The sequence below is a fragment of the Triticum aestivum genome, chromosome 3B (assembly GCF_018294505.1).
Source record: "Triticum aestivum cultivar Chinese Spring chromosome 3B, IWGSC CS RefSeq v2.1, whole genome shotgun sequence".
Classification (NCBI taxonomy): Eukaryota; Viridiplantae; Streptophyta; class Magnoliopsida; order Poales; family Poaceae; genus Triticum; species Triticum aestivum.
This window is the reverse complement of record NC_057801.1, coordinates 13,137,863-13,159,790: the sequence shown is the minus strand read 5'-3', so window position 1 is coordinate 13,159,790 and position 21,928 is coordinate 13,137,863. Positions and strand designations below refer to the sequence as shown.

At 45.8% G+C, this 21,928-nt stretch overlaps 3 protein-coding genes across 3 annotated transcripts; all 3 read right to left on the bottom strand.

Annotated features, from left to right (window-relative positions):
- Positions 1 to 533: 533 nt before the first annotated feature.
- On the bottom strand, positions 534 to 3,938 carry LOC123064330 (putative disease resistance protein RGA3). The gene has a single exon (XM_044487827.1). The coding sequence runs from the start codon at positions 3,936 to 3,938 to the stop codon at positions 534 to 536; it is 3,405 nt and encodes a 1,134-aa protein (XP_044343762.1).
- Positions 3,939 to 7,859: 3,921 nt separating this feature from the next.
- On the bottom strand, positions 7,860 to 9,387 carry LOC123067145 (putative F-box protein PP2-B12). The gene is made up of 3 exons (XM_044490068.1): positions 8,878 to 9,387; positions 8,641 to 8,759; positions 7,860 to 8,343 (listed from the first exon to the last, which is right to left on the bottom strand). Exons 1-3 carry the CDS (start codon positions 9,175 to 9,177, stop codon positions 7,860 to 7,862), a joined length of 903 nt encoding a protein of 300 aa, XP_044346003.1. The 5' UTR covers positions 9,178 to 9,387.
- A 4,318-nt stretch (positions 9,388 to 13,705) lies between these two features.
- On the bottom strand, positions 13,706 to 19,356 carry LOC123068246 (uncharacterized). Its single transcript, XM_044490757.1, has 9 exons — positions 19,055 to 19,356; positions 17,759 to 17,955; positions 16,968 to 17,140; positions 16,065 to 16,349; positions 15,566 to 15,624; positions 15,424 to 15,460; positions 15,263 to 15,334; positions 14,598 to 14,901; positions 13,706 to 14,410 (listed from the first exon to the last, which is right to left on the bottom strand). Exons 1-9 carry the CDS (start codon positions 19,191 to 19,193, stop codon positions 14,039 to 14,041), a joined length of 1,638 nt encoding a protein of 545 aa, XP_044346692.1. The 5' UTR covers positions 19,194 to 19,356; the 3' UTR covers positions 13,706 to 14,038.
- Between the last annotated feature and the right edge of the window lie 2,572 nt (positions 19,357 to 21,928).

The following is a 21,928-nucleotide window of genomic DNA, read 5'->3' as shown; positions in this document are numbered from 1 at the left end:
TTGTCTGGCTAGCAAAATGTGCGCCTACAAAAAATATACAACTCTTTCAACGGTTGATGAGCTTACAATATTTACCAAGTGTCAAGACCCAAAATATGAATTTGAATCTAAAACAGGACTATAATATCCTTGGTAAAAAATTAGCATTTTGAGACGAGTCTCCTGAAAATCAATCCAACCCACATTTTGCAGAATTCAAAATTTAACAATATACTCGGATTTAGAGAGCATAAGACATATGTATATATTCTTGTTACAGATCTAAAAGCTATCAATCCTTCTACAATATATTCAGATAAAGAGAGCAGAAAACATATATATCTCCTTGTTGCAGATCTAACAGCTACCTAGTGTGGGTGAGATTTTCGTTTTTTCTTCTGTGATGGATATCGTCCTCTAAAAGTACATTCAGATAGAAAGAATTTAGAGACCGTAGAACATGCTTATAGGAAAAAAGAAAAAGAAAAACATGCTTACAGAAATATTTTTTGTAGCATAGAGGAAGGCCATGGGTACAGAAGATACATAGGTGCTCAAATTTGTTGGTTTGAAGACGATGAGGCAGCATCCATTTGTCGATTTTGGATCGTCTTCCCATTAAGACGGATGTATGGAACATGAGAAATGTTTATCCAAGCTGATCCTCCAGGTTTGAAATCATTTTCTGCCTCAACTGGAAATCCATGCATAATAAATTCTTGGAGTTTCTGTGGAAAATTTTCTCTCGGGGCCACTGGTTTTGTCATGATATGAAGTACCTTTAAGGAGGCGAGTCTGCCTAGTGTAGAAGGGAGTCGTTCAAGAAAATAACAATTATCAAACACAATTTTTTCGACAGAGGTTAGTTGTTCAAACCATTCCTCCTGCTCTGGGGTAAAATAATGGTCCTCTATATGGGCGATTTCAATAACTTGCACTGAGGGGAGAAAAGAATTTCTACTTAACAAGCTTGAATCTGTAATTATACTGGTAAGCTGATGTACAGCCTGCTCATCTTGTCTCGTTGATTGGTCTGAAAATTCAGTAAGAATGTGAGGACAACCAAGAACATTGACTTCCCTGAGGCTAGGAAAGCAGTGTAGCCCATCAACCAAACGTAGCGAACCACATTTTCTGAGGTATAGATACTTCAATGATTTCAACTGATGCCCAAAGAGTAAGAGTTGGTGGTCGCAGTAAGATATCTTCAAACTTTCAAGACATTTTAAGAGTTCCACATATTGTGACAGTGCATTGACAAGGTTCCCACAAGATGAAATGTCAAGTTCTGATAACGAAGACATGAATGACAAATGTGGTACTTCTTCAAGTTTAGGGCAGTTGTGAAGTTCAAACCTTGTGACATGTGGAAGGAGAGGGCCATGATCATCTTCCACATGTGACCAATCTATCCATGATGTCATGGAAGAAACTCTGAGGTCCTCCAAACTTCTAAGACAACCAAAAGATATTCCATCAACATGCTTCACTAACGGCAAGTTGTCTAGAATGAGACGCCTAAGTGAAGGGAAATTTCCAAATGGTGGAAGTACAGCTAGGAGTCGACAGTTCCCAACATGAAGGGACTGAAGTTTTGTGTATATTTGACCTTGTAACATCCAACTCGGGAAATTTATGGCCCCATAACCTTCGATCATGAGCTCTCCTAGATTTGGGTGTGGCTGCAATCCTTCAAGTACATCTTTGGATACATTTCTACCCGTCAACACCAGTGCTTCAAGGTGTTTCTTCTCAATCATACATGCATCTTTTGCCTCGTGCCTGTTCTTAATGATGTGGATATTGCTGATGCATATTTTCTTAGATAGCTCTTGCATGCTCTTCAACTCATTTATCATGAATCCATTTTTCTTTCCAACACTGAAGTTCTCCAATTCTTGAAGTTGACTCAGCTGCCCAATACCAGGAATTCGAGACAGAGCTGTAGCATCAACATACAAGTGTCGTAGGCTGGCAAGCCTATTAATGCTTTGAGGAACTGAGTCACATGTATACCCACGGAGGTATAAAAATTGAAGATTACAAGGGAAGCTGCGCAAATTGTTAACTCTTGTAAAAGAAAGATCGAAGAACCTCAATTTTCTCAATAATGCAAGATTGGGCAGCATACTCGTCATCACCTCAAAGTGAGATAAATCTAGCACTCGGATGCTTCTTGAGTTGGCTAACATATTGTCAACAGCATCAAAAATTTCATTACTGTCACAATGACCAAACAGTAAGATTGTCCGAAGATTTTTATACCTGTTCGCCTCATGAATGTGCAGTTGATTACCAACTTGAAGAGACAAGTGGCGAACAGTTGGTGATGCTCTCTGTGAGGTCTCTTTGTGGAGGAAGCATTCATTTGAAGAAACAGCAATTGCCAGAGCCCTTACTAGATTGTGCATAGTGTATCTCTTGTTGTCAAATGTAGACTGGAAAAATGATCTTTGTACAAGTTCATCAAACAATTTACTCCCAATATCCTCTAATCTAGTTCCATCAAATTCGCTGTGTTGGATGAAATCGTGGGAAATCCACATATTGACCAATCTGTCCTTGTCAAACAGGTAGTTTTGTGGGAAAATCGAACAGAAAGCGAAGCTCTGCCTCTGTGTAGGTTGCAGGTCTTGATAACTAATTCCCATGTATGGAAGGATTCCACATAAAACTTCACTCATGTCCCACCAATCGCTCTCCAGGATGCTTCTCCAGTGATCTACAGCAAATCTGGACCTCATCAAATCTCCCATGACTTTCGCTGCTAATGGCAGACCATCTAGTTTTTTTGCTATTTGTTCACCAATTAACAAAAGAGTCTGATTGTTCTCAACCACAACATCAGTGGTGCCAAATGCATAATACCGGAAAACTGGCCAAAAACTCTCCCATGGCAAAGGTGTTAGTGGGACTTGACACATTGTCACCACTGTGTCTGCAACCCTTTTGCTTTGTGTTGTGACAAGAACAACACTTCCTGGCACGTCACAAGCTATGGCAGTAAGCAAACTATTCCACTGGTCACACATCTCATCCCAAACATTGTCTAGAACAAGAAGGAATCTTCCATCCTGATGGATGACACTTTGAATATTGTTGACAGTTGTTTCCAGACTTTCTGCATAGCCAAAAGATGAATAGTTTCCTTTAAAAGAGCGCAACATCTCTTGCAATGTTCTTTTCACACCGAAGTGTTTTGAAACATAAACCCATGATCTTTGCTTAAAGTGACCCTTTACATTTTCATTATTGTAAATGACTTGAGCAAGGGTGGTCTTCCCAACGCCGCTCATACCAACAATCGGAATAACATCAACACCAGCAATGCGATACCTTGCCCCAAGTTTTGCTCTTACGCTACTGGGTTCTGTTTCAGAGCCAGATGAACCCAACATAATTTTCAGTATTAACTCTAGAACTTCATCACGGCCAAACACCTTGACATCAATTGGAACACGAGAAGTAGTCTCTTCCACAATTCTTTCCTCCTTAATGGCATTCAAATTATCATGCTTCATTAGCTCAACGAACGTGTTGGAGATTGCACAAAGGTGGTCTAGCTTTTGCACAACACATTCAAGCATTTTCATGCCCTCATCAGGTACAACCAGACTTTTCAGGGCCCTGACCGAAGATGAAATGAGCTCCCTCACCTTGCGCTTTCCGGCAACTATCTCATGACAATCAAATCTGTCAAGCACATCCTCGGCTTCATAGGCAGCAGTATGGAGGTTCCTTAGCCACTTGGTAAGGCTATTGCTGATGATAAGATGGTTATCAGCCACCTCGGTAATTGCCTTCACCATGGTGAGGCTTGTGCGCAGTCTGGTCAGAAGCTCTTCGGTAGCATGGCTTAGATTGTAGTTGCTCCCTAGGTAATCCATCGTCTTGTCAGCAACACGTTGGATAACAGCTGATGAGAAACCACCAACCACCTGCTCTGCAACTGCAGACATCATGATTTGAACCCTGCAGTGATGATGGAATTTGTTAGTCCATGTTTGTATGTTTATATGCAGTAGCTGTACAAAGTTGTACTATCTTGTTAAGGGAGAGAAGAAGAGATAAACCCATGAATTCTATCTGGCAAGAAGATCTCTATTTGGCTTGTTTTTGTAAAGATTGCTACATACATACATATATATAAACTGGCATCTACCTACCTGTATGGCTAATTAAGTCTGTGTATCATGTGGATGAATGCGATGCAGATCTACAACGAAATGCATCTAAGAAACGAGAGCATAGAAGGAATTTCGGGAAGTAACAAAGGGTATGAAATAACTTGATACCAACCTTCAAATCCAATCGATAGAACACCGGTCAAACTCTCGCTACCCCGAGCAGTGGGCGTGAGACAGAGAGGGTGGGGGACGTCCAAGTTGGAGTGGGCGCTTGGCCGGCAATGAAATACTAGTAATTAACTGCCAGGCCAGAGCAATAAGAAGTGCATTATTGCATCCGGAACGGCTTTAAAGTCAAGTCTTGCTGCTCAAAAAAGTCACTTCTTTTTTTTTTGAACATCAGTACAGACACAAGCGCTCATATACACGCGCATACACTCACCCCTATGAACGCACACACGCACACCCTACCCCTATGAGCACCTCCGAAAGACTGAGCCGGCATATCATCTTGAAATTTACGAAGTCGCCGTAGGCACCTTCGTCGTCGACGGGAACGTCTCCTCCCACTGAATGCACATCGCCAGGAATCCTGAAATAAATCCAGAAATAAATGCGAGCACTAGGATTTGAACCTTGGTGGGCTGGGGATACCACAGTCCCTCTAATCATCCAACCACAGGTTGGTTCGCAAAAAAAAAGTCACTTCTTGGCTGTAACCCGGCAGCTACGTGCCTACGTCCTCATTCATTGGCGTTGGTTCTTGGCCGTTCTTCTCTGTTTTGAATTGACTATATACTTATAAAAACAGCATGGTTCCAACTCAAATAAATAACGGTGTCCTTTTCCTCTCCAAGATTGTCCCGTTGGAGGAACAATAATGACTTATACAAACACGGACGTTCTCCCTCCGTTTTTATTTACTCCTCATATTAGCTTTGATCTAAGTCAAAACTTTATAAAGTTTGATCAAGTTTATAAAAACAATCTAAATTTTTATAATAAAAAATATATGTGATATGAAAATATATTGAATGGTGATTTCAATGGTATGGATTTGGTATTGTGGATGTTAATAATTTTTTTAACTTAGTCAAACCACGCGTTTGGTCCCGTACGTTGTTTTTGACCGCGACATGCGCGAGCACCTGGTAGAGCCGTATGCCGAGCTGACAAAAGGGAGGTGATCTCCATGGTCGAAGGATTCCGGACAACACGCCAATTGGCAAGCAACTGGAACCACCGGACAAACAAGTCACTTAATTCATATAGGTCCTTGGAAATTTCAGAATTGAATATAAAAAGGGATAACGGAATTTCTTGCAGTGTAGCTCTATGCATCAGTTCTTTTGAACCAGTTTTTCATCTTCCATGTGAGAGACCAGATCATGCCTGACCCGTGGTAATTAAGTGACATGACAATTTGTATCGCTCACTTAAACCAAAATCAATATGGTCATTTGGTTTCTTTTGTGCAAAATGGGAGGAGTTGGTTTTAATTCTTTGTGTCTTTTGTACAGTGTTGTATTGCTTTGGAGTAATATAATGCTAGTTTTGGGCGCCGTCCCCGTTGTTCCAAAAAAAAGTCACTTCTTAGCTGTAATCCCGCAGCTACGTCCTCATTCATTGAGTGAATTACAGAAAACATGGACATTCAAGGCTAGAGTTGCATAAACCACACTTCTACAGTTTTGTGCCAAAACCCACTAATTCTGAGACTATTTTTTTGTAAAAAACACTAGTCGTCTGCTTAGGACGTTTTGAGCATGATTATGATAGGTGGGTCCCAGTGAACACGGTGACATGGCAAAGAAAAAAGGCAATTACATCCTGATACATTTGTGATTTGCAAAAACACCCCTGAAAGAAAAAGCAATCGGATCTTCCATGACCTTCATGGACGCCAGCGGACACTCCTCTTCAGGCCACCACCTTTGAGAGTCGGGGAAAGGCGGCGTGAGGCCGCCCGCACCGGAAGAGCACGAAGAGGCAGATCCTGCCGGACAGCGGGCTCGCTGGCGAACTTGGGCGTCCATGGCCAGGAGATGGAGTGAGCTCGCTGGCTGGGCAGCGGGAGGCCGAGCCAGATCGTGTCCTCTTCTTTTTTTACAACACCAATCTTATCCTCTTACGTCCTTTTACAGTTTGGTCAAAGTGATTTTGTCTATTTGTGATTTGTTATATCGTGGCTTAGTGGGGCCCACATGTCAAAATCGGGCTTAAAACGAGCAAATCGGATGACTAGTGTTTTTTGCAAAAAAAAGCCTCGGAGTTAATGGTTTTTGGCAAAAAATTATAGAAGTGTGATTTCTGCAACCCTAGCCTTCAATCTCGATGTTTTCTGCAATTCACTCTCAATCATTGGTGTCCGTTCTTGGCAATTCTTCTCTGTTTTGAAGATATACTTATAATAACAGCATCATTCCAACTCAATAAATAAATAAATAAATAATGGTGTCATTTTCCTCTCCGAGATTGTCCCATTGAACGAACAATAGTGAATTTACAAACACGTACATACATCATCAAACGAAAATTACGAAGTGCAAACCACGCTTACGTCGTTTTTGACCACGACATGCGAAAGGGAGGTGATCTCCATGGACGTAGGATTCCGGACAACATGCCGATCGGCTAAGCAACTAGAACCAGCGGACAAACAAGTCACTTATTAGTACAGGTCCTTAGAAATTTCAGAAGTGAATATAAAAGAAGGAATAACGAAATTTCTGGTCTTGTGTGCAAAATGGGAGGACTTGGTTTTAGTTTCATTTTCTTTGAGTCCATTGCACAGTGTTGTATTTCTTTGGAGTAATATAATGCTAGTTTTTTGGCCCCTCCCTGTTGTTCCAAAAATGAGAGGGTACGAGCATGTTGCTGATGTTCATTTCCTTTTCATTGATTATGGCCTTGCGATATTAATTCAACAAACATTTTTTTTGCTGCCCATTACAGCATCTCCAACAGCTGCTCGTAAAACATGCGGGGGTTTTATACTATAACCTCCTCTCACATCCTTAATTATAGTATCATATTATCTTTTTTGCGGGGGCTTAGATGGCAACACTTGATACACTTATGACACTCCCACTGTGAGAGATCTAAGGAAACATGGAATGCTACATGCAAGACTCGAGATGAGAGGTGGGGCAAAAAAAAAATTGAATTTTTTGAATTGCTTACCACATGTTTCACGTGGTAGGTGGGGTAAAACTTAAAAGCACCAAAGAAATGTGGCCCTACAATTTTGGAATAACGGTTTTTGGGAAACCAGCCCTAAATACGCAGATGTAGGGAACATGGTTGGCGTGACAATAATGGGGAGAGAATAACATTGTATTTAAATCAACTAACATCTCTTACAAGATATATTGTGGCCCATGTTTATTAATTTAGACTCTCTCTAAAGTTTAAATATTGAAGATACCCAGTTGGCATACTAGGGCCCTGTTCGGTAAATCTCCGCTCCGCGGAGCTGGGTTTTCGCCGCTCCGTCAAAATGAGTTGTAGGCTGGTCCGCTCCGGGAGCGGAGTCAGAGGAGCGGAGAGGAACCAAACAGGCTCTAGGAAGCATATAATTTAGTTACACACCATCAAGTGTATTTGTAACAACCCACAAAAAAGGTGTATTTGCAGCTAGCATATGTACAGAACTATCAGATATTAGGTCACTGTAAAACAATTTATTAGCGGTACACATCTTAAATAAAACATGAACTACGATAGTGCTGTTACGGAGGATTATCATATCAATTAGTTCTTGGGCCTTATTTCAATTCCTTCGATGATTAGTCCCTTCTTCCATTGCAGCTCCTCGGACTCCCGCAGCTCCATGTAAACATCTGCATCATCAACGCTTGTGGATGTGTGGAAGTCGCCCATCTCCAGCTCCAGCCAGCCATCGGTCCGTGGGCATGGGTACCTGATGGCACCGCCTCCTTCTTCATCCTCGTGCTCGTGCAACTTTGTGCCACCATTCATCATCGACATTTGGTCATTACCAGCGGAACAAGCACGATTGCAGGGGTGGAGAGACACCCTATGGGCGCTCCGCACCAGTTGCTCGCCTATGTCGACGCGCGATCGCTGGCATGGAGAGTTAAGGCCGGAGGCATGGTGGGTGAGCTTGAAGACAAGGTACGCCGCATAGTGGGTACCAGGAGAGAGCTCCTTGGTGCTGATGATGCCATGGATGTGAAACAAGCACACCGCCACAAGCTCAGCCACCTTGGAGAACCTGCTAAATTATTTGTCAAATAAATAAATAAGCAGATTAATTAATAATCTTGTAAGCAATGAAATTAAGACGTTCTTTATGTTAGAGTTAGTGTCAAATATGTGTATATAGATCTGCTTTTTTGTGTTTGTGGGTATATAGGTCTACTTGTACTCGATGTATGCATGGTTAGGTGTTTGAGTCGAACATGTGTAATACTATGATTTTTGTTGTTATATAAAAGCGTCCCAGGGTAGTCAAAATATACAAGAAAAAACTAGAGACTGGATCATGAGAGGGAGTAGGTCTGGAATATACCTTGAATCTGGGTCGGACCTCTTTGTCCAGTAAAGATCCACACCAACCCAAGCAATTTCCAGCACGCTCGCAGACAGCATGTAGCATTTGGCGCCACTCGATCTGTGGAGCCCAAAGCTCTAACACACACGCTCAACAAAATCGGTTGTTAAAAGCATAATAATCACCAGCAGGATCCGATTAGTAGGTAGCTCAAGGAAAGTAAAGGCAAGGCAAGGCAAGATCATATACTCTCACCCTTTTGCCATCGTCGAGGAGGACATGCTCGTCGCTGAGGTCGTGGAAGAGCTCCTTCTTGGACGAGAAATCCACGAGGTGGACGGCCCGCTCGAGGATCGCGTCGCAGTCCGGCGGCAGGAAGCCCTCCCACGCGGCGTCCGAGTCCGCCGCCGACCGGAAGGCGGCCGACACCGCCCCGGCCCGGCAGGCGTCCGCGGGCGATGTCAGGCCGATGGCCTTGGCCAGGCACTCCTCCGGGATCTGCTGGATCGATCCACTTCCGCTGTCGTTGCCCTTCCTTTCTTGCTTCTTCTCCATGGTGTTCGGGTCTCAGCGCGCGACTGCCTCTGAGCAATGCTACATACACGGGCACTTCATAGGCGTTTTACAGGGCTAGACTGACGCGGGTTTTGCTAATTGGGCATTAGGGAACGCGCGGGCACCCCTGAAAATCAGGGGGTGAATTAGTGAGAGGGGAAGAGAAGTTCATTGGTTAAGTATGTTAGAATAAATCCGAGGCATACTGTCGATCATCCGAAAACCAAGCAATCACACGAGCACGACACCGAGATTTGTTAACGAGGTTCACCGATATGGCTACATCCTCGGGGCTTGACTACGGGCGCTCCTCCCCGTGACACCGTCACAATGTCGCACACCGGCCACCCGGGCGCCGGCACACGCCGCCGGCTCTCCCTTGCGTGCCTGTGCTATTATGTTGGCATAGATTACATCGTGTGTCTACCCCCGCTATATAAGAGAGGCCTAGGATACAAGTGTCCTACTTGGACACGACTCCATACTTTGTAAACACAATACAACTACAAGTCCAACTGTAACCTACCTTGTACACAATATTCGACACAACTCCAACAAACTCCACCTTGGCGAATATTCTCCACCACCTTGAGTTCGTCAATGCATCAAACTTTCATGTACATTGGACTTGAGCTTATCCCATGAGCACCGCTGCTACTCCAAAGACTCCATATGACTCCACCTGCAACTTGTAGTCCCTTTTTTTCTTGACCACGGTCAACACTCGAGCAAAATCAAGTTCCACATTACTCTAGTTTGCACTCCCAACTTCCAGAGTGTCAGTCCATCGCCATCACACACTGATCACTGATCTGCGTGAAAGTGAACAACTTACATATTGGGTGTCACACATAAGAGTTACCTGAACTCAACATCACCGCTCCTTTCTTCACTGCCTGTCTGAAACTTGAAGAAATTTCACCATTGCTTGTAGTCATCCCGAGTCAAATTCGCAGTTGTCTCACCACATGTATGACCACCAGAGCCCTGGCCCGTCTTCATGCCCGTGCGTACCGCACGCCTCGCCGCTATTACCGCGTCGAGCATCTACTGTCCCGGTCGAGTCTCAAGGGCCGCGAACCCACGCCACTCAAACCCCACTGCAGAGTACCACCGATCAACACCGACCGATGACGAGTTTCACGCTTCCATCAAACCATTGGGCTCCAGTCCGAACTACGTGTCACTCGCTTTTTCCCGCTGAATAGGCTTCGATTCTCTGGTCCTTACACCGTAGCCCCTCAATCCAGCTCCACCTTCAACATGACTCCATGGTAGATGATCAGTCCACCCTCACGCCCCGTCGACTTCAAGCTTCGTGTGTACATCACCTTAAATCAACCCCGCGTCATACTCTTGTCGAAGCCACACAAGCCTCGGGCCTGCGCCACGTGTTTCCACGCCCAGAAGTCGGTCACCATCAGCATCACGCTCCTATGTCGTCGTCACCGATTCCGCACCGTCTTCTGTACCAACCGACTTGCATCGATTCGTCAGACTGTCCAGGCCAACTGCCCTATGTGTCTGACCCGAGCCGACTTTTCCGACTGCAACCATCTACAACTCCACGCAGCCCTCATCATCCATCTTAACTGGTTGACATCCCGCAACGCCTTCAAGCATCCTTGATGTGTCAGCAAATTTTCACCGCTGTCTGTCATAATCCAAGGTTTTCAGTTCTGTGAAACTTCTCCACCTCAAACCTGGTATTCGCTGGCGCCAGATTCTTTGTACGACTAACCGTGGTGTAGCTCCTGACTCAATCCCAATGCTAGCTTGCTTTGTCCTTCTGATGGATTTCCTTTGGATCTGATTTGGCTGCCTTACGTTGCACATCTACCGCTCGGACTCGGTCTCCTTTTGTTTCCAAGCAAATCACGTATACGTTACACCGATCGCACTGTAACCCGTGTGTTCTGCCTTGGGTCAGCAACTTCTACACCTTGGTCACTTGCCCATCCAGCACCTGGCTGGTACGTGCCCGCATCCAGCACGCCCCCACTCCTAGCCCTTGGGCCACGCCACGCGATGCAGCTGGCCGCTCACCAACACACGCTGCTTTGGGTAGATTCCACGTGCGCCGCCGTCAGTCCATCGATTGCTCGATCTCGCCGATACGGTCTCGAACACGCTATGCCCTTGCTGTACACGATCCAGTCGCTCGATTGCCTCCGATCTTCGCCGAGATCTCAACCGCGGTACAAGACGATTTCCACGGAAAAACTTGCTTCTCATCCGAGCGTAAGCTTCGGCCACAAAGACTGATTCTTCCACATGTCATCTCCACGACTAACTCAACGGCCCTTATCTGAATCAACACGCAGCCTCAAATCGAACCTTGCTCATGATACCACTTGTTAGAATAAATCCGAGGCATATTGTCGATCATCCGAGAACCAAGCAATCACACGAGCACGACACCGAGATTTGTTAACGAGGTTCACCGATATGGCTACATCCCCGGGGCTTTACTACGGGCGCTCCTCCCCGTGACACCGTCACAATACCGCACACCGGCCACCCGGGCGCCGGCACACGCCGCCGGCTCCCCCTTGCGTGTCTGTGCTATTATATTGGCATAGGTTACATCGTGTGTCTACCCCCGCTATATAAGAGAGGCCTAGGATACAAGTGTCCTACTTGGACACGACTCCATACCATGTAAACACAATACAACTACAAGTCCAACTGTAACCTACCTTGTACACAATATTCGACACAACTTCAACAAAATAAAAGTAGTCCGTGAGTCTAGCATTTTTACTGCCTCCAGTGAAAAGCAGCTCCTTTAATAATCAGTCTATTGACCCAAGCAAAGCCTGTCGTTAAGTTTTGGAAGGGACGGTGAAGTTTCCCGGCTATGATCATAGTAATACATTCATACTAAATTAGTTGTCTTATTATATATAGAAGCGGCTAACTGTCAATCGACTGATTTCAGAAACGGGTCCGTCGATTGGCAAAACCAAAGAGTACAGAATAATACAGAATAAATTGACTGACCCAATTGAGTCAGTGTAAAAGCCCAACAGGCCAGGGGCCAAATAAAAGAGTTCTGAATTTGTTTATGTCTTCTGATTTTGTTTCTGTCTTCTGCCTACAGCCCAAAACTAAAATGGGTCTGAACCCGTTAAGAAAGTAACTCATTACATAGAATCTACCTAACGCAGAAGAGAAAAGCAATTGGCGAAGAAATGGCTTGGCTCCTAGCAGCAGAGTTCATCCGAGAGATCTACCACTCCGAGTGGCTTGTCAATGTGGTCATGGTTCCTAAGAAGGACGATTCACTTCGTATGTGCATTGATTTCAAGCATATCAATCGGGCCTGCCTGAAAGATCATTTTCCTCTCCCCCGCATCGATCAGATTGTTGACTTGACTGTGGGATGTGAGCGATTGTCTTTTCTAGATGCATATTCCGGGTATCATCAGATCTGACTGTATGGTCCCGATGAAATAAAAACAGCTTTCATTACCCCATTCGGGTGCTTTTGCTATGTCACCATGCTATTTGGTCTCAAAAATGTCGGTGCCACATTCATGAGGATGATTCAGAAGTGCCTGTTCACTCAAATCAATTGAAATGTGAAAGCATATATTGATGACATTGTGGTCAAGTCGCGTAAAGGTTCCGACCTGCTGACCGACCTCGCAGAAACCTTTGCCAACCTGAGAAGGTATGACATCAAACTTAATCCGTCGAAGTGCACGTTTGGAGTCCCGGGTGAAAAATTGCTCGGTTTCCTCGTTTCCGAACGGGGGATCGACGCAAACCCAGAGAAAGTCAACACCATCCTACGAATGAAATGTCATGTGCGTGTGCATGACGTTCAAAAGCTTACTGGTTGTTTGGCCGCCTTGAGTCGATTCATTTCTCGTCTCGGTGAAAAGGCCTTACCTCTTTACCGATTGATGAAGAAATCTGATAAGTTTGAGTGGACTGATGAAGCTGACGCAACGTTTGCAGAGCTCACAACCCTGCTTTTCACCCAACCGGTGCTTGTTGCGTCAATCAGCAAGGATCCTTTACTGCGCCAATTTTCCTGCTTTCCCAAATTTGTTTCGAATGAATATGTGATATAGTCCCTTTGTAAAGAAATATAAAAGCGTTTACATCAAAGTAGTGATCTAAATGCTTACGAACGAAGTACCATATAGATGCATGCTTGGGAGGGGATGGGGCTGGTACATGTTCTGGGGCATTTTTACCATCTCTTATCCCAATAAATACCAACTGAATAACCTGCAAAACTATTGTCTCTTTATTTACACGCGGAAATGATCATGTGTGTCTGATATACCAGGTTATTCAGACACACAGGATGATCTCTGCTGTTCAACTCTGATTAGCAGGTTATTCAGCTACATAATATACTCTGAAGATCTCTGCTGTTCAACTCTGATTAGCAGCTGCAATATTATGTAGAGCTTATCAGCCTTTTTTTAGGAAATGTAGAGCTTATCAGTTCTGCAGTATTATTCCCATGAACTCTGATTTTTCTCAAGAACTTCAGGACTTCAGGACGACACAAGGTAAATTTTCATGGCATAAATGGGGCTTTGGCCCCCGGCTGATCTGACCATCATTTTTGCCAACTATAATTCCTGAAGCATATCATATACTACATCATATTCATACCAATGGAAGGAAGCACGCAATGCACCAAACTCTTCGCTGCAAAATGGGGGTGGGTTTCGTCTCCTTTTGTCACCCCGGCAGTGCTCAGGCCTTCTTCCCTTCCCTAACTAGTCCTGAAACTTATACTATACTGATTTCAGTAACCACGGAGCTTTACTAATCTTACGATCACAACAGAAGTAAAAAAATGTACTCATGCATCCCCTATCTGTCTGTCTGTCAGTCACGGGGAGCAGTCCACGGGTGCGACTCTGAACCCCGACGTCTGCTCGGACACCTCCTCCCTTTTTCGGGGGCGGTCCGCAAAGAGCATCAGGAGAAGGCCAACGACGAGGCCCGAGGCGAGGAGCGCCAGCCCCGCGGAGACGAGGCTGAGGTCTCGCTCCAGGGGCGGGCAGTACTGCGAGGCGATGGAGCTGAACGTGTCGCGCACAAACTTGCAGTCCTGGAAGTTGAGCATGGGCGGCGCGTAGTGGTGCAGCGCGTAGCTCACGTTCGCCGCCGTGACGAGCTGGCTGTAGATCTCCGGTGTCACGGTGCTCGGGCCGGAGCACACGTCCGCGTCGGGAGCGTTGCACGTGTAGTCCTGCCATGCCTGAAAGGCAGTAGAGATTGTTCAGCTGTAAGAAAATCTATGCAGAATACCCCATTTCAGTAGCAACAACAATGATAGAAGTGAACCAGATCAACAACAACAATACTCCTAGAAGATTTTGCGTGGAATCAAATTAGTAGATGCCAACAAGATCTTAAATAAGAAGCAGAAGAATAACAACACTTACTGTCGTTGCATTGTCAAATGTCACCTCCTTGGACAAGCACTGCCGATCATTCAGGTTTTCATCGTAGGGAGAACACAGGTAAGGCATGAGCTGCCCAGGATGCAGATGGCGCTCTTTTCGGTTCGAAAGAGCAGATATAGCCCTGTTGACCAACTTCACGAGCTGCACCACGACTTGTTTACTCTGGTACAAGGTTCGGTTGGTTGTACTCGCGTCCACACATGGAAGGATGTTGCTGAGAGCAGTTTCTGCTCGAGGATGTTCTGCCCATTCGTCCATTGCCTGGCATGTATCCTTTGAAGCACTACAGCAACAACAAAATTATGAGTTCAAAATAAAAAAAAGCATTATAATATATTAACACTAGACAAATGGGCTGCATCCTCTTTGGAACAACAGAACTGCTTGCTAGTTCGGCAGGGAAAGCAATTGATGCTAACTACTAACATCAATAACGGAGGATGTATTAATGGACAAAGAAGTTTCTCGCACATACTTGAGTCCTATATAGATTTTTAGATTTGCTTTCATGGTTGGATATCCAAAAAAATTGAGATTCAACAAGAAGGGGATGGTGGTTAGCAGCCTAGCATGAACTGAAGTCTTACCACTCCTAACATAATTCATCACAGAACTTGAAAGATAGTATGTAAGGTAAACAATACCTGGTAACTATCAAAAGAATCCCGATAAGAATGAAGAGAGCTGCCACGATGTTCCAGCATATGGTAGCAAATCTGTAAGTTCAAGTAGAAAGGTGTCAAAATTACTGCAAAGCATACCCAATTCAATACATAATACTCGGTAAATAGGTCAGAAAGCTTACATGTAAACTGTATATCTTGGTCCGTATAGCTCCAGCACTGCATAAGAGAGGAACAAGCGAGTTCAGAAGCGAGTGTAACACAGCCATAGTGAAAAGAGGGAGGGGCAGTATGTAGTATGTAGATTGAGAGTCAACTGCTTACCATATCCAAGGAATGCAAGAACAGGCATTAACACAGCTATGCAAATCAATGCAACAGACCTGTAGTAAAAAAGGAATTTCATTTATATCTGGAAGCATATCACTAGAAATGAACTTTTAAAAAAAAGGAAATGCCATTAGTCAATTTGTCATGTGATTGCGTATTTCACCAACATAGTGGTGTCATTTTCTAGTTAGATTTAAGCCCACTGGCAAACATGGTCACATCCACACTATTTTGCAGTGAAATTCTGGAGGTAAAAACGACAAGTAAGCAAGTAATCAGGAGGCCTTTTAAAGAAAGGAAATGCCATTAGTCAATTGAACTTAAAAAAAAGGAAATGCCATCAGTCAATTTTTCATATGATTACGTATTTCATCAGCATAGTGGTGTCATTTCCTAGTTAGATTTAAGCCCATTGGCAAGCATAGTCACATCCACACTATTTCTCAGTGAAATTCCGGAGGTAAAAACAAGCAAGGACAACTTTGAAACATACACATTATGGAGAACTTTTCTGATCCTTTTGTAGTTTTCTGTTGTCTTCAAAGATATGGTATCAGCTGCTTTATTTAGGTCCACCTTCAAATTGTTAATCTGAGCCTGCACATCTGATGGAAGATACAGTGCTGCCACATTGATCGTCGTCGCAAATGACAAGTAATCTGTAACATTCCTGAGCGTCTGGATAGTGAAATCAGATTGGTTGACAACATAATCCAAAGTATCGGTAGCTTCTTCACGGAATTCATTCTGCCCATAGAGAAGGACAATGCATCCAGTTCTGGCATCAAAAGGATCATGGAAGATATTAGATGCGGTTGACAGACTAAATATGGGCAAATGCATGGGCATACCATCCTCAAATCCTTGACCATATTGAATAATACTCAAATATCGAAAGCTACTCGGATTCAAAATCAGATTTAATGGACATTACGAGAAAAAAAACATGTACTGTTCCGATATAAACAAATGTTTGGCCGTTATAAAAATCAGCCCATTTTGGAACTAGAACATAATGTAGAAATGTATCACCATAGTTGTATTGTGAAATTAAGAAATGAAAATTTGTGTATGCACATATAATATTGCCATTGTTTCATCTAAAAAAATCATACATGAAGTAATACCGTACTGAACCCTGAACCGATACTTCAAAGTTCTACTCCCTCTGTTCCAAAATAGATTACAATCTATTTTGGAACGGAGGGAGTAACTAATCATGCCTTCCATAGAGTACAGAGAAGTGCTAATCTAAATAAAAGTTGGATGTATAGATAAGGGCACCCATGGCAGTTGCTCAAGAGTAAACTCATCTAGAGTTGTACTTAAAAAATATTCCAAACTATAACAAATAAACAGCAGTACAAATGAATGGTAAAGAGATTTAGTGTCTTACATTAAAGCAAGCACAGCAACCACAAGCAACACAGGTCGTGCTACATCTGCATGGGAAACCTTTGCTTTGCCCACTCTTGATTTACAAAAGCAGAATGAAGCTGCAGCAATCCCAAATGAAATGAACCACAGGGCAGCAAGAAGAAATCCAGCAACTCCTGTGAATGATACAGACTGAAACATACTTGATTCAGTTAACATAGCAGTGCAATGCAGAATGGGAAAGGGGGCAACCAGCAGTCACTAAAAGTAACTAGGCAACTTGAAAGATGATGGTCAGATTTGACATGCTAACAGGTTTCGTCAACGTTGCTAACTATATAAAACTAGGCATATGCTACTTGCCTTGACTCTGTGCCACCCAATTCCATTTTTAAGCCACTGTCCTTTTTCTTCTCCATAACTTCGAAGTCAACGTTTGCAGTTAGTTTCTCCAACAAAGTTGTTCATTATTCAACATGGTTTCAGGAAAGCAATAACCTACTGTCTTAAATCCTGCAACTTCCCTGTAGCTGTGTACACTCCTGGTACATTTGGGGACACTTTGGGCATCAAATGTAAACTAAGTACCATCAGCCAACTAAAAGGGGATGACATGCCTTATATTCCTCAAAGTAGGATCAGTATTGATGGGCTGAATCTCTAGTGCGTACACGGACTGTACTAATCCAACTACCCTGATCCCAACAACCCACATAAATACTACTTTGGTATAATGACATGACTAACAAATTAAAGCAATACACTCATGAAAGGTTTAATTATTAATAAAGTCTAAACAATGACACATACCGCCCAGTAGTGCTTGCTGGTGATGTTCCAACCACCTCCATACATCCTGAGATGGCGGAGAACATCCGGCCGCCGCGTCCTGTCCTCGGCCAGTACCAGCGGGTACTTGGCGACGGGCCCCATGGCCGCCGGCCCTGCTGCCCCGTCCGGCATCCCGTTGAGCAGCCCCTTCGCCCATGGCCCCAATTCCTTCACCTCTGAAGTACCAGAAGATTTGGATAAAAAAATACAGACCTTTTAGGACCAGCACCAGCATGGATGATATATTAGTAAACTGATACTGCTACAAACGAAGTTCCACTTGCTTCTAGTACAAGGCTAGAAGCAAATCAAGCGCGATAAGCTAACACAAACCAATAAGCAAATCAAAAGGGGCACTTGCTTCTATGGTAAGAAAAGCATCAAAGCCCGCATTCCTAGTCCCTACACATAAATTACGGCGATGTCAATTCTCGTCACATGAAGCACTGAAAATCAGGGTCAGGAGGCCTTTGCTAGACAAAAAAAAAGGGTGGCCAGTTATGCTTCCTAGGAGAGCCAGGAGTTGCTTGGAGTGGAAGTCGTCAACCTCGTCGGCGAGGCGTAGCAGATCGATCACAGCATCGACATGAATGAATATACTAAAAATATACGCCACCAGCAAACGGTTTGACTGGTTCTAGCAACCGAGCCGAGGTAGCAAGCCAGCAGGGATAAAATATGTGTTTGCTAAAATTAGCATCCCCACCTGAGACTGAGCCTGAGGGCTGAGGCGTACCGAATGGGATTAAGAAAACGCGATTGAGCGTCAGAGAGGATCTACCGACACCACCGGCAGTGAATAAAATAGCAGTAAATACATTCTCGCACCGGCATAAACTGTCGAGCGCCGAAATTAAATTAGCGGTAAATACTAGCATCAATTCTCGATTGATTCTCTAAACCTGGACTGGAAGCTCGAATGGAGCCGATCGCGGCCGGCGGGATCAGCGCCTGAAGCCGACGTCTCAGTGAACCGAGACGCGGACGAAACCTTAGCTGCTAGGAAACAAAAACAGCGCGCGATTTCGACAGGCAGGCAGGACCGACGGCTGTGGTTAATCGCCCTAATAAACGACAAAAGAAAAATAAGAGCGTGGCACGGCATGGCAGGCACCGAGATCGGAGCTCGCGTCGCTCCGGAAATGGATCGAAATCGATCCCCCTCGCACGAGCCATGGATGGATCAACCGGGGCGCAGATCGCCACCGCCAGCGGCGACGCCGGCAAACGAGCAAGTACGCAGCGAGCGAATGCGCGCGCGAAGTTGGCACGCACCTGGCGCGGCGCCGTCGATGCCCGCGGCGAGGCCGGCGAGCGAGTCCCCCTCCGCGGCCGCCGCAACGGCGCCGACCACCGCCGCCGCGAGCAACGCGAAGGCGACGGCCGCGGGGTTGGTCCCGCCTCCTCCTCCCATGTCGATCGGCCCTCGGTCGGTCGCTCACGGCCACCGCATCTGTGTTCGCGCGCGGCGAGGGTCGGCGCCTCCGCCTCGGGCGTCGCAGGAACGGCGGGAGCGGGAGTGAGTGGAAGACACCACACACGACACGGCGCTACTCCGACTCCTACTCCCACTCGCCCGCCCACGCCAGTGTTTATTGCCCTGCTCCCGTCCCACTCGCAGACACAAGTCACATGGCGGGCGGCAGCACGGCCCGTGTACGATCCCCCGGGTGGCCCTAGCGGCGACGTGCCACGCGGTGCCGCGGGCGGAACACGTGGACGCGTGGGTCCCGTCGTACGGCGAGTGGGAGGCGGGGTCCAGTCGGGGCGCGGGTGCACATAGCGCGTCGGTGGAGAAAGGGCGCGAAAGGGTGGATCGGCGGTGGGGTCCCCCGCGATCTACCACCACTGCTACGTGCTCCGCCTGCGGAACTCAGTGGCTGTGATTACGATCCTACCCACTGTTACGTGGTGCACTCCTGCGGAGCGCTGTCGATGGGGAGGGGCAAGCTCGGTATTTTCGGCCACGTGGTGGTGCTTTCCCCCTTCGGCAGCGAGGAGCAGGAGAGCTAACGTGGAACGCGCGTCGCCGTCGTGTGGGACCCACCCGCATGCCCCTGCCCGTCCGTCCAGATATTTCGTTAGTACTACTCGGGAAAAAAAATTATGAGATCAAGTCTCACGGATTAGCAGCTGAGATCCATCCTGACGAATGACACGTAGCATTTATAAATCACAAAGCATTTACCCTATCCTACCTAAAATCAGGGGAGAAAGATTAGATGTTTTGTGATTTGTGAATGCCACGTGCCATACATCAGGATGGGTCTCACCTGCTTTATATGAGACCTGGTTTCATATAATTTTTTCCGTACTACTCCCTCCGTTCCAAAATAGATGATCTAAATTTGTACTAAATTTAGTATAAAGTTGAGTCATCTATTTTGAAACGGAGGGAGTAGTGTAATGGCGCCAACCTTTTTCTGGTCTCGATCGATCGACATTAGCAAAAAGAAGAAGAGATAAATATCAGTATCGGATATTGCTTTTCTCCTTTCGTGAGTGGAAATGGAGGGGAGGGAGTCAACAAAGCTGCATCGTGACGCGGAGGAGAGGCTGTTTTACTTTTGGCAGGCAATTTGGCGGAAAGCTTTAGGAAAGGAGTTGGGAGCCGGCCGCCCCTAAAACGTGGGTTTGATTTACCGCCTTCTTTTCTGGGATTGCGCCGTCCGCTTTGGGAGATCCATCGATCAAGGATCCGATTGCTGCCGGTCGAAGCAACCATGCGTTCGTGCATGCATGAGCCGACTGTTGCGTCCACGAAGCGAAGAGCAAGGAAAAAGGAAGAAGGAAAGGCTCTAGCACACTGCGCGCGCGGTGCTTTGCTCCTCTCCTGAGTATACTTGGACATGGGCAGCCCGACCTTGCCCACATGCCGGCGTGGACCTACATTTTGAGCCTGACAGCCGGGTCGGGCCGGGCTCAGGCCCGTCGTATTTGTCGTTTAAGGAAGAGGCTTGGCGGGCTTTTTGCGTGATTGTCGGGCCCGGGGCAGGCCGGGCTCAGGCCTAGATTTTTTACATCGGGCTTTGGTGGGCCCGGCCCGGTCCGACATATGGCTAGGTATATTCCTGAGTCTCCTCTCTCGTCCACTTTGGTGTTGGTTTTTTCGGGGATCCACCCACAACATGATTTCGAAATAGGATGATTCACCTGAAAAATAAAATATCTTCATACAAATCTGTCGTTAGATTATCAACCATGCAAACTATATGTTGTTTGGAACCTGGAAAATTCTTTAAGCAAACATGGCACCACGTCCTGCTAGATGATCTTCGTCCAAGGGAATTGTCCGTGGGACGGTCCGAGGGACTTCAAGAAAGATCTTCACCAACACTTTTTTCGCTGCAGCTCAAAGTTGATAATAGTGATCCCGGTTCTTGATTCGTAGTACATTTTCTTTTCTTTTCTTTTCTACTACATTTCCAAACATGGTTTAGCCCTTGACATTTGGCTTTAATAGCACCGACACGGCACCATGAATGTGGGCACCAAACCGGTGAACTCTCCAGCGGTCCGATGGGTTTTCCGTCAACGTGATGAGCACGTCCATCCGACCCCATTTTATGTCGAGGCAATATCAACACATTTTTATTTTATTTTACAGAGAATTGCAAGAAGTATACAAAAAAAAGAAAAAATAATAATTTGAAAAAAAAAGAAAGAAAATACCTATTTTTTGGTAACGTTACACCCGTGGTGACGCCCTCGGTTTAAGAGACGTGTGTGTCGCGGGCCAATGGACTGCCCCACAACTACACTAGGTATTGAGTTGGACCTCTCGGACCTTAACGATTGACCGATTTTGTTTGATATCACCGGCGATACATATCAGGGGAACGTCGATATCACCTGCAGTAAGAGCATCTCCAACAGCCGCGCGGCGCTAGCGCCGCGCCGTAAATTAGTCGGTTTTAGCGCGCGCGCAGCGTGGCGGATCGCTCCAGCGGGCGCGTAAAAACGGCGCGCGCGCTATAACGAGTTGGGTGCGCTGTCAGAAACGCCATCCCGCGCGGTGTATTTCGGGCGTCTGCTACAGCGCGCGGCACACTCGACCGCTCGCGCCGCACTCTCTCCTCTCCTCCTCCTATGCCCCGCGCGCGCCGGCGCCGGCGCCCTGCGACCCATGGACGCGCACCCCGGCACCCC

Excerpts from the sequence above, each read along its gene's own strand:
- LOC123064330 (XM_044487827.1), bottom strand. The coding sequence starts at position 3,938 with ATGTCTGCAGTTGCAGAGCAGGTGGTTGGTGGTTTCTCATCAGCTGTT.
- LOC123068246 (XM_044490757.1), bottom strand. The coding sequence starts at position 19,193 with ATGGGAGGAGGAGGCGGGACCAACCCCGCGGCCGTCGCCTTCGCGTTG. Across the intron at positions 17,956-19,054 it reads CATCGACGGCGCCGCGCCAG|AGGTGAAGGAATTGGGGCCA; the intron begins GTGCGTGCCAAC and ends CTGGTACTTCAG. Across the intron at positions 15,461-15,565 it reads TCTTGCATTCCTTGGATATG|TGCTGGAGCTATACGGACCA; the intron begins GTAAGCAGTTGA and ends TCTCTTATGCAG.
- LOC123067145 (XM_044490068.1), bottom strand. The coding sequence starts at position 9,177 with ATGGAGAAGAAGCAAGAAAGGAAGGGCAACGACAGCGGAAGTGGATCG. Across the intron at positions 8,760-8,877 it reads TCCTCGACGATGGCAAAAGG|AGCTTTGGGCTCCACAGATC; the intron begins GTGAGAGTATAT and ends CGTGTGTGTTAG. Across the intron at positions 8,344-8,640 it reads AGGTCCGACCCAGATTCAAG|GTTCTCCAAGGTGGCTGAGC; the intron begins GTATATTCCAGA and ends ATAATTTAGCAG.